General features: G+C 38.8%; 1 protein-coding gene across 7 annotated transcripts in view; it reads left to right on the top strand.

Moving 5' to 3' along the window:
- The window catches only part of SLC41A2 (solute carrier family 41 member 2), a 128,811-nt gene that overhangs the window by 60,622 nt on the left and 55,434 nt on the right, over window positions 1–12,755 (top strand). For all 7 annotated transcript variants that reach the window (XM_065938408.1, XM_065938381.1, XM_065938412.1 and 4 more), the window contains one exon: window positions 8,933–9,004. In XM_065938408.1, coding sequence (XP_065794480.1) covers window positions 8,933–9,004 — 72 coding nt within the window. The remainder of the gene's footprint in view (window positions 1–8,932; window positions 9,005–12,755) is intronic.

Below are 12,755 nucleotides of genomic sequence, written 5' to 3'. Positions count from 1 at the left end.
GGCAATTGGAGGAGTATAATTTTTTTTTTTTTTAACTTAGAATAAGCACTGTTTGAAAGTTACCTTTTCCATCTATGGTCAAAATATAATTCTTATATACATTTTACAATTTTTCTATGTTCTATTTATTTTCATTTGTGAAAGTAGGAGTAAAAATCATTATAGCTGTAGAAGGCTAGTCCATGATGACTTTAATCTTTTGCTCCATGAAAAAGTCTTTTCTCATTTTCATGATTGTCTGCAATAGAAATAGGTTAAATGAGCTTAGATAGAGAATTTAAAACACAAGATGTCAGATATAGCCTGCTCACCCAATGTGTTGAAGGTCAGTTGTATATAAAATTTGTTATTTTATAAAGCTAAAGATTAAATGTTCACAGATAAAAGAGATATTCCAGTAAGATAGATTTCCTGTTTCAACAAGGGAGATTTCATAACAGTGAATCCAAATCAACTTTATCTCGCCCTCCTTACTTTAGTCAAAATTTATCTCTAAAGGTATAATGATTAACTTGAATAATTTTTCCTAGATTTTTATCTTTTTAACCATAGATATATGTTATAGTAGATATTCTTATAAATATTTAACAGTAGTCTATAATTGAAAAGTAAACCAAATACGATGATTCTATAAATTACTGAGTTTAAGTTCTGTTATCTGAGGTCTAAAATTTTCTGCTTCTGAATGCTGAAGTGTCAGGAATGATATTCACTGTCCTAATGATAATAGGTTTTTTTGTTTTTTTTTTTTTTTAAAGCTTTTAAAACTATTTTCTGGGAGCACATTGCTATTTTTGTTGCCTCAAACCTTGGTTCTCTAAAGTTATGTTGAAACATTCTACCTTTTAAATTCATTAATTGAAAAAATATTTTTGAGCCTTTTCTATATGCCAAGCAGTGCTCCATGTGCTAGGGAATCTGTAATAAACAAACTGGAAAATGTTCCTGCCTTCTTTGAGCTTACATTCCAGTGGAGGCACATGACATTGGAAAAAACCTCTTTCCATAATAATTTTACATTAGACTTTCCATTCAAACTGTAAAACTTCTAAATTAAAAAAATTAAGTCCCCAATAATGACATTAATAACTCTGACATAATGTAGGTACTGTTACAGTCTCAGTATTTTTTCCTAAATTTGGCATAATTCTAAATTTTATGTTTTATTGTCATCCCTCACTGTTAGATACCTAAGTAAGAGTGCATATTCCTATTATTAAGAGTTCTTAATTTTAAGATATGTTTCTTAAGTTATAACTACTAACCCATAGTCATAATTTTGTGGAGTGGAACTGCTTAAGTTTAATCAAGAACTGTTTTAATCAACTAGATTTTTAAACTCTCTCCTCTTCTTTGTAGCTTTTTTGAGGTATAATCAACATACAAGAAACCAGACAAATTCAGTCTTCAGTTTGATGAGTTTAGGTACATAGTATGTACCTGCAAAACCATCATCACAATCAAGATTATAAATATATGCTTCACCCCTGTACATTCAGAAAGATATTAGGGTGTGTGTGTGTTTTAGCATATTAAGATTTATTATCAAATATTTCAAGCACGTAACATTCTAATAGTGTTCCCAATTCAGTTAATGACAGAATAAAGTGGTTGAGTGAAACTTCTCAGAGAATAACAGTTGTAAAATCTGGACAATAAATTACTTGTAGATTATTGAAAGCCTACAAAACCAAATAGAAACTAGAGTTTACCCTTAAGAGACCATAACTGCAGTGGGTAAGAATGGCAAAATTTGTGGCTTCTTTTTCTCGATGGAATTCTCTAATCTCATGTGGTAGAAAACCCATAGTCTTCCCAAATTGAGGTGGCAAAGTTCAAGGAGTCTGGCAAAAGAAGAAAAGAAAGTAGGCAAAACTGTGAAGCATCCTATACTTGAAAGGCATACTGGCTAAAATGTGAGTTTTTGCATTTTTTGACTAAGTGCCTTCTGTTACTGTGCATACCCATAGTGGCAGAAAATTGAAGTTTTGGTGGCATGAATTATCAGATAGCAGAGCTTGAAGCTGACAGAGCAGGTGGAAATTTATGGGGAAATCCCAGCAGCAAGAGAACTGCAAAGAGAATGAGCCCCCAAATCTGAGCATTAATTCTGTCCAAATCTTTGGCTGACCATTAAACTACATAGGTGCAGGAGAGACCCTCCCCAAAAGCTGAGCTAAAAAGCAGTAGTTGGTAGCCAAAAGAACCAAGCAGAGATATGAACTGCTGCCCCTTGTGGGAGAGACAGTGGTTTGCAGTTTGAGTCTAGACCAATTAACTGCCTATTAGAAGGAAAACCCAGTTATCCTCAGCAGAATATAACGTTATCCAGAGTTATTATAACACATTATTATACTGTGTAGTTTTTGACTGAAATCACCAGTGGAAAGAAACCAAACCCAAAAGTGTGATTCATATTCAGTCAACAGGAAGTGACTCAAAGTGGCCCCAGATGTTGGATTTAACAAAATCTTCCAAAGCAGCTAATATAAATGTGTTCAAAGAACTAAAGGAAAAAATGTTCAAAGAATTAAACAAATGTGTCTTAATGAGTGAATGTATCAGATTGGTGAGAGCAGAAAAAAGAATTCATGAACTTGAAGATAAATCAGTAGAAATTATTCAATTAGAAAAAATAAGAGGAAAAAGGTTGAAGACATCATAAATTGAGTCTTGGATATCTGACTATATAATGATGTTAAACATTGGTGTCGTCATTGTTGTTCAGTTGCTCAGTCATGTCTGACTCTTTGTGACCCCATGATCTGAAGCACGCCAGGCTTCCCTGTCCTTCACCATCTCCCAGAGCTTGCTCAAGCTCATGTCCCTTAAGTTGATGAGGCCATCCAACCATCTCGTCCTCTGTTGTCCCTTTCTCCTCCCACCTTCAATCTTTCCCAGCATCAGGGTCTTTTCCAATGAGTCAGTTCTTCGCATCAGGTGGCCAGAGTGTTGGAGCTTCAGCTCAGCATCAGTCCTTCCAATGAATATTGAAGGTTGATTTCCTTTAGAGTTGACTGGTTTGATCTTACAGTCCACGGGATTCTCAAGAGTCTTCTCCAACACCAGAGCTCAAAAGCATCAATTCTTTGGTGCTCAGCCTTCTTTATGATGCAACCCACATCCATAGAAGACTACTGGGAAAACCATAGCTTTGACTAGACAGACCTTTCTTGGCAAAGTAATGTCCCTGCTTTTTAATATGCTGTCTAGGTTTGTCATAGCTTTTCTTCTACAGAGCAGTTCGGTTCAGTTCAGTCGCTCAGTCGTGTCTAACTCTTTGTGACCCTATGAACTGCAGCACACCAGGCCTCCCTGTCCATCATCAATTCCCGGAGTCCACCCAAACCCATGTCCATTGAGTCGGTGATGCCATCCAGCCATCTCATCCTCTGTCACCCCCTTCTCCTCCTGCCCTCAACCTTTCCCAGCATCAGGGTCTTTTCAAGTGAGTCAGCTCTTCGCATCAGGTGGCCAATGTATTGGAGTTTCAGCCTCAACATCAGTCCCTCCAATGAACACCCAGGACTTATCTCCTTCAGGATGGACGGGTTGGATCTCCTTGCAGTCCAAGGGACTTGCAAGAGTCTTCTCTAACACTGCAGTTCAAAAGCATCAATTCTTCGGCTCTCAGCTTTCTTTATAGTCCAATTCTCACATTCATACATGACTACTGGAAAAACCATAGCCTTGACTAGAGGGACCTTTGTTGGCAAAGTAATGTCTCTGCTTTTTAATATGCTATCTAGGTTGGTCATAACTTTCCTTCCAAGGAGCAAGTGTCTTTTAATTTCATGGCTGCAATCATCATCCGCAGTGATTTTGGAGCCCAGAAAAATAAAGTCAGCCATTGTTTCCACTGTTTACCTATCTATTTGCCATGAAGTGATGGGACTGGATGCCAAGGAGCAAGCGTCTTTTAATTTCATGGGTGCAGTCACCATCTGCAGTGATTTTGGAGCCCAAGAAAATAAAATCTGTCACTGTTTTCATTGTTTTCCCATCTATTTGCCATGGAATGATGGGACCAGATGCCATGATCTTCCTTTCTTGGAATGTTGAGTTTTAAACCAGCTTTTTCACTCTCCTCTTTCACCTTCATCAAGAGTCTCTTTAGTTCCTCTTTGCTTTCTGCCATTAGGATGGTGTCTTCTGCATATCTGAGGTTATTGATATTTCTCCCAGCAACCTTGGTTCCAGCTTGTGCTTCATCAGCCTGACAGTGTACATGATGTATTCTGCATATAAGTTAAATAAACAGGGTGACAATATTCAGCCTTGACGTACGCCTTTCCCAGTTTGGAAGCAGTCCGTTGTTTCATGTCAATTTCTAATTGTTCCTCCTTGACTTGCATACAGGTTTCTCAGGAGGCAGGTGAGATGGTCTGGTATTCCCATCTCTTTAATAATTTTCCTCAGTTTTCCACAGTTTGTGCTCCACACAGTCAAAGGCTTCCGTGTAGTCAGTGAGGCAGAAGTGGATGTTTTTCTGGAATTCTCTTGCTTTTTCTATGATCCAACAGATGTTGGCAATTTGAGCTCTGGTTCCTGTGCCTTTTCTAAATCCAACTTGAATATCTGGAAGTTCTTGGTTCACCTACTGTTGAAGCCTAGCTTGGAGAATTTTGAGCATTACTTTGCTTGCATGTGAAATGAGTGCAGTTGTGTGGTTTGAACATTCTTTGGCATGCCTTTCTTTGGGATTGGAATGAAAACTGACCTTTTCCAGTCCTGTGGCCACTGCTGAATTTTCCAAATTTGCTGAAATATTGAGCGCAGCACTTTCAGAGCATCATCTTTTAGGATTTGAAATAACTCAGCTGGAATTCCATCACCTCCACTAGCTTTGTTTGTAGTGATGCTTCCTAATGCCCACTTGACTTCACATTCCAGGGTGTCTGGCTGTAGGTGAGTGATTCACACCATTGTGGTTCTCTGAGTCATTAGGATCTTTTTGTTAAACGTACATATGATATATTAGTATACTACATATGGTAAAAATTTTAATACTTGACCAAACCAGGTAGTGGGAATAGAAATATTATTGAAGAGCATAAAAGCAATTGCTGTTGTATGAAATTATCTTTATAAAAGCTAAATTTATTGAAGCATAGTTTACATTTAATAATATATGTAAATATTAACTGTATAATTTGATGAGTTTTGGCCAATATATTAGATGTGTATCTACCACCATCAACAAGGTACAGAACATTTTTCTCACCCTGATGTGCTTTTGCTGTTAATTTCAGCTGCCAGGTAATCCCTCTGAACTCAAGTAATCTCTGGTCTTTCAGTTATTTTTAGAACTTCATATAAATAAATCATAATTTTTCTCATTATTTATTCATATTCTTTTCCATTATGGTTTATTATAGGATATTGAATTATCTTGTGTATCCATTCTATTTGTAATAGTTTGTAACTGTTAGTTCCCCACTCTAAATCCACCCCCCACCACGTACTCCTTTCCCCTTGGCACCCGCAAGTCTGTTCTCCTGGTCTACGAGTCTCTGTTTCGTAGATATGTTCATTTGTATTGTATTTTAGATTCAACATATGAGGGATCTTATAGTATTTATCTTCCTCTGTCTGACTTGCTTCACTTAGTATGATCATCTCTAGTTGCATCCATGTTGCTGCAAGTGGCATTAGTTCATTCTTTTTCATGGCTGAGTGGTGTTCCGTTAGATCTTCTCATCCATTCATCCGTCAATAGACATGTATTTAGGTTGTGTCCCTGTCTTGGCTATTGTGGATATGCTGCTATCAACATAATGGTGCATGTGTCTTTTCAAAGTATAATTCTGCCTGGATATGTGCTCAGGAATGGGATCGCTAGATCGTATGGTAATTATATTTAGGTAATTGCTAGATCGTAGGTAATTATATTTTGAGGTCCCTTCATACTATTCTCCATAGTGACTGTACCAATGTACATTCTCACCAGCAGTGTAAGCGGGCTTCCTTTTCTCCACACCCTCTCCAGCATTTGTCATTTGTTATTTTTAGTGATGGCCATTCTGACCTGGAGTTCTCAAACTCTCACCTCCTGATCTTCTCCTGTGCGCAGTTGCTCAGTCGTGTCTTACTCTTTGCAGCTACGTGGACTGTCGCCCACCAGGCCCCTCTGTCTGTGGAAGAATACTGGACTGGGGTGCCCTTTCCTACTCCAGAGGATCTCCCCAGCCCGAGGACCGAACTTGTGTCTTGTACATCCCCTGTGTTGTCAGGTGGACTCTTCACCACGGTCGCCACCTGGGAAGCCCACCTGTAACTTTAGTTTTCACTGGGATCCCTTAACAATCTTTGATCTTAGAGGAGGAGTTTAGAAGTTTTTCTTTCGTTTCCTGTCCATTTTGCCTACTTAAGAGTTCTGGAATCCCCAGAGTGGGGTTAAGCCGAGGAGGTCCTGCTCTTTGGCCTAACTGTTGCCCCAAATAATTGCTAGTCATATATCTCAGGGTAAATTTTTCTAGCCCCTTAAATATATATATTTTAAAACTGGGGTAAGTAGAAAAGACTTGTTTGGCTTTTAATATTAGGGACTAGTGGGAGGGGCCCCTTTTGGCCCATTTAACCTTAGGGTAGTATAGTAAAAGGGTTCCCCAGTGGCTCAGCAGTATAGAATCTACCTGCAATGCAGGAGATGCGGGAAGATGTGGGTTCGATGCCTGGGTTGGGAAGATCCCCTGGGCAGAGCATGGCCACCCAGTCCAGTATTCTTGCCTGAAAAGTTCCATGGACAGAGGAGCCTGGTGGGCTACAGTCCATGGGGTCACCAAGAGTCAGTTAGGACTGAAGGGACTGAGCACAGCACAGCCCAGTGTAGTAATATCAAATCTTGTTTTCATCACATAAATGTCCATTTTATTTCTCCCATTTTATTTTATTTATTTTTTATTTCTCCCATTTTAAATAACCATCTAAATATTTCCTCAGTTCAGTTCAGTCATTCAGTCGTGTCCGACTCTTTGCGACCCCATGAATCGCAGCTCGCCAGGCCTCCCTGTCCATAAACTCCCAGAGTTTATCCAAATTCATGCCCATCGAGTCGGTGATGCCATCCAGCCATCTCATCCTCTGTCGTCCCCTTCTCCTCCTGCCCCCAGTCCCTCCCAGCATCAGGGTCTTTTCCAATGAGTCAGCTCTTCTCATGAGGTGGCCAAAGTACTGGAGTTTCAGCTTCATCATCAGTCCTTCCAATGAACACCCAGAACTGATCTCCTTTAGGATGGACTGGTTGGATCTCCTTGCAGTTCAAGGGACTCTCAAGAGTCTTCTCCAACACTACAGTTCAAAAGCATCAATTTTTCGGTGCTCAGCTTTCTTCACAGTCCAACTCTCACATCCATGCATGACCACTGGAAAAACCATAGCCTTGACCAGATGGACCTTTGTTGGCAAAGTAATGTCTCTGCTTTTTAATATGCTGTCTAGGTTGGTCATAACTTTCTTAACTCCTTTTAAAATTTACCTTGTGGAAAGTAATAGCTAGACTTTCCTTACAAATTTTTTGTTAATATTGATTATTCTAATACTCTTGTTAGCATCCGTAAGAGCCATTGAGGGGAAGGAAAGAATATAAATGAAGCTTCTCAAACCAGTTTTTCTTATTTGTTTACTTATTTTGTTTTCGTAGACTGTAATGAATGTATCTCCATTGATCATCAAGGGGTTCTGAAGTCTTGACATCTTGTACTTTTTCATGGAATCATTTTAGATTGCATCCTATACCTGTAGACATCTTTCTAAAACTTATTATAAATAACACGAATTTCTTTATACCTGTTTCTTGAACACTAAACCTGAGATAGGTCCACTCTTTAAACATGGCTTATACTTTATTCACTAGAGCAGAGACCCAGAGCTACAAACACAGGTTTTATGAATAATTTAGACTTCTGGGCTTAAGAAGGAAATAATACAAGTAAAGAGAGCAAGAATAATTATTGTGAAACACTGAGAAATCTTAATATGTGCATTTGCTTGATACTTTGAGACAACAGTCAAGAGTGAAGTTAGAGAACAGAATCTCTTTCCCAGATTGAAACAGGAAATGTTGATGTGGCACTTAACCTGTTGGTTTGAAACCAGTGAGCTAAACTGTAGTTTGTCCATGGTTAACTACCCATAAATAATTACCCTTATGTATCTGCTACTTTACCCATTCATCTGTCTTCAATAACCAACCATATGATAAATAATTGAAACTTGGCTCAGTGAATTTTTAATAATGATTGCTTATTGCTTTCCAAATGACTGCATTAGAAAAACTGTCAGATTTGGATATATGTTTTTTGAATCCTAAGTTGTTGAAAAGTATGATTAACTTACAGAGCAATTGAATGTGTGAATAAAATATTAATTTTTGGAGTATATTCTTCCATTTAGTCAACAGATATATACATTTTAATAGAGAGATACATTATCAACATTCATGTATGAACAACATGAAGTTTTTATTGATACTTTTGACTCAATTATGACTCAAATATAAATTATGTAATATGAATTATTTATTTATGTCTGGTTATTTGGTCAATGCATAAGTTTCATGATGTCGAATTAAATGCTAGCATCTCAAAATTATGTAATTATTTATGTTGGGCCTCAGTAGACAAAATTTAACATATTAGGATGACATTTGATGTTAGTTGTAAGATAGCGGAGGGCAGGTGGACAGTACTAACTAGTCCACTGGTTCTTTTGAGCTAGTAATTAAGTTAAAAATTTTTTTTTCTAAACATCTCAGGCAAGTTGAATGTGAGATGCAAGACTTGTATGAATTTAGAATTATAGTTAATGTGCAGGAGAAGTTCATCAGATATACTAAAGGATTGTTTTTGACTTTAATACTTAATATGCTGTTTTAGCAGAATAGAGGACATATAGCTTATTCAGTGATACATGAAAATGTTCATTTTAACAGGTAAACATTGGGAAGATGGATTCACCCATTGAAAAGTGGAACCTAATAATTGGCAACTTGGCTTTAAAACAGGTAAGTGATATGTATATGGGTATACACACACATATATTTATGAACAAATGATAGAATAAATGGATAACTTCTGAAAGTTTTCTTTTTCTAGAAACATATTTTTCTAAATATGGAAAATGTATAACATACAAAATATAGAGTAAATATAAAAAATATTTTCTCCCATGTGTAATAGAGCCAGAATTTGAGTTACTGCTGCTGCTGCTGTTAAGTCACTTCAGTCGTGTCCAACTCTGTGCGACCCCATAGACGGCAGCCCACCAAGCTCCCCATCCCTGGGATTCTCCAGGCAAGAACAATCTGGAGTGGGTTGCCATTTCCTTCCCCAGTGCGTGAAAGTGAAAAGTGAAAGTTAAATCGCTCAGTCATGTCCGACTCTTAGCGACCCCATGGACTGCAGCCTTCCAGGCTCCTCCATCCACGGGATTTTCCAGGCAAGAGTAGTGGAGTGGGGTGCCATTGCCTTCTCCAAGAATTTGAGTTAATATGTGTACAAATAAATATGTAGCACTTCATTGCTTAGGTGCTGTTTTTCTTTGACTTTTTTTAAAGTAAATCTTCTAATTAAACTTTGCTCTTTTTTTATGTGATAGGATGTGTAAGCTGAATTTTCCTTAATTTCTTAATATTGTCAGTGTTAATACAAATAAGCACATTAAATTGTCAATTATATATAGATTATCTACAGGTCTTTCTAACCTCAGGGAAATATCTCTTTCTCTCCCACTACCTGCTGCTATCCCCAAGACACAAGACTGCAACCCCCTAGCACCTCCTTAGCAAACCTGAGTTTATGAAGTGCTCGCTAATCTAAAAAAAATTTTTTTTTTTTTTTTTTAATTTGGCTGCGCTGTGCAGCGTTGTGGGTTCTTAGTTCCCCTGCTAGGGATCAAACCTGTGCCCCCTGCATTGGAAGTACAGAGCTTTAACCACTGGACCATTGGAGAAGTCTGGCTCAACTAATTTTAATGTTAGTTCAACTCAGACATAATGTTGAGAACATGGTTGCAGAAAAGAAATTCCATGTAATGTTCAAAGACAAAGAAATAAAAGGTATCTGTGTTTCTAAGACCACACAGTTAGAAGTAAGAAAGCTTGAAATCTAGTCTCAACTCTAGCAATCACCAGCTATGTAATGTTTGTTAATTTAGCCTTTCTTCTACGTTTCATTTTCCTCTTCATTTCCTTAGTATTGCACTAGAGATACCCAAGATCCTTTTCAGCTTGAAACTGTAGGAATCTATGCTGGAGTAATAACCAATATATCCAACAACCAGTAGGCTACTTACAAATTAATATATAAATGAAAATTTGAAAATATATTCTATTTTATTCTTTAAATACCCTAAGAGTTTACTCTTACTAAGTAATATGAGTTAGACTATAGATTATTCTAATAATTTTCCACCTCTGCTTTTGTTTTATTTTCTTACGAAGCGCTCATCTTTTTAAAAACATTTTTGTTTATCTATTCCTGGCTGTGTTGGGTCCTCATTGCTGTGTGGGCTTTCTCTATTTACAGCCAGTGGAGGCTCCTCTCTAGTTGCGGTGCGTGCACTTTGGTGGGTTCTCTTGCAGAGCACAGGCTCTAGGTGTGCAGACGTCAGTAGTCGTGGCTCATGGGCTTAGTTGCTCGTCAGCATGTGGGATCTTCCCAGATCAGGGATGGAGCCCCTGTCCCCTGCATTTGCAGGCGGATTCTTAACCACTGGACCACCAGGGAAGTTCCCATCTCTGCTTTTAACTTTTCCTTTCACTCGTAGTCTCCGCCCTTCCCTTGCCATCTCTCTTTCCATAACTGTTGGTCAGGATGAGAGCTGGAGATGGCTGGGGTTTCACTGATCCTATCATAATAGTTGCCACAGCCTGAAGTCTGTGTCTTTGTCTCACTCCACCAAGGATGCATGAGAAACGGGGAACCCCACTCGGGCTCATCAGGACCCAGTTGGTATAAGCCAGTGAGGCAGCAACTGGTTGGAGTCCAGTTACCTATAGACAAAAGCAGAGGGGAGAAGAAAACAAGGTCAGGTTGGGGGTGGCAGTGGTGCTGTCTCTGAAGCTTTGTCTGCTCCAGCTTGTGAGGGAGTAGACGGCTGGCTGGGGGAGTAGGGTGGGCTGGCAGTGCTCCTCTGACTTGAGGCTGGCTGTGGAGGGGATGTGTGGGGAGGGATGAGAAGGTCAGAGGCACCTCATGCTGGCATTAGCTGGGGTGCGTGTTCTTCTGACTATTAAATGGGATCCCAAGCGGATGACCATCACAGAATTCCTTCACAGTTGCACACAGTGGCCACCTCAACCTGTCCATAAATTGTCAAATAAAGTAGGTATTTATTTATTTATTGGGAACCCCAGAGTCCCCAGTCTCATTGAAGAGTCATTCCCTCACCAGGATAGATGTATCCTGAGTTCACGTCTATTTAGGCCCATGCCTCCTGTTAAGCTCCCCAGCTACTCCTTAACCTGGAGTTTGCTCTTATCTTGGATACAATTGGGTGTTTCCTTTGTAGGTTTTCAGAATAGGACTTCTTTATCTTAGCTGTGTGTGTATTACAATGTCTTCCATAGGCTCCCTAGTTCTGTATTTCATTTCCAAGAAACAAAAACTCTGCATTTTATTTCTAAGAAAAACTTTGGAGTCACAGTATTAGAATTTAAATTATTCATTTTACCACTTTCACATATATTATTTACTAACCAGGATCAGACATTACTTTGTCCACAAAGGTCCATCTAGTCAAGGCTATGGTTTTTTCAGTAGTCATGTATGGATGTGAGAGTTGGACTATAAAGAAAGCTGAGTGCTGAAGAATTGATGCTTTTGAACTGTGGTGTTGGAGAAGATTTTTGAGAGTCCCTTGGACAGCAAGGAGATCTACCCAGTCCATCCTAAAGGAGATCAGTCCTGGGTGTTCATTGGAAGGACTGATGTTGAAGCTGAAACTCCAGTACTTTGGCCACCTAATGCGAAGAACTGACTCATTGGAAAAGACCCTGATGCTGGGAAAGATTGTAGGCAAGAGGAGAAGGGGACGACAGAGGATGAGATGGTTGGATGGCATCACCAACTCAATGGACATGGGTTTGGGTGGACTCTGGGAGTTGGTGATGGACAGGGAGGCCTGGCGTGCTGTGATTCATGGGGTCACAAAGAGTCAGACATGACTGAGCGACTGAACTGAACTGAACCAGGATCAGAATGCTAAAGTATCTTAACAACTGGTACCAGCATAGTGATGCTTGTAGCTTGACTCTCAGCACTAAATCTGCTGCAGTGAAAGATCTGCGGATGGAATCCAGGCTATCTGGACTTTCTAGCCTGGCATTTCCATTTATTTACTCTACAACAAAATCAGAGTACTTGAGTTTTTCACCTGGAGCCCTGGATTTCAGTACGTGGATTATTAACTTCAGAGAGTCTCTGAGCACACAGAAATTCTGCTCAAAATTTTTACTGCATTTGTGTTTTCCTGGAGAGAAGTATCTATAAAACTTTCACCAGATTGTCAAAGGAGTCCATGACACAAACACAATTAAGAATAAGTGAACTAGAGGTGCCTTTAGGGTTTCTTTTGGTTCTAGCATTCGTCTAATGTGATTCTAAGAGTTCACAGTCAGTGTGACTTTTTTTAGTTGCTTTTTTTTTTTTTTTGAGGGTTGCTTTGTGTTACCACTGTGGAAAGTACTTTATATCTTCATGTTATTCATTTAAATACAAAAATAACCCTTCCGTGTTCAATATTACCATTTTTCA

Source organism: Muntiacus reevesi, chromosome 1 (genome assembly GCF_963930625.1).
Source record: "Muntiacus reevesi chromosome 1, mMunRee1.1, whole genome shotgun sequence".
Taxonomy (NCBI): domain Eukaryota; kingdom Metazoa; phylum Chordata; class Mammalia; order Artiodactyla; family Cervidae; genus Muntiacus; species Muntiacus reevesi.
The sequence above is the reverse complement of the archived record's forward strand: the minus strand, read 5'-3'. Positions and strand labels throughout refer to the sequence as shown.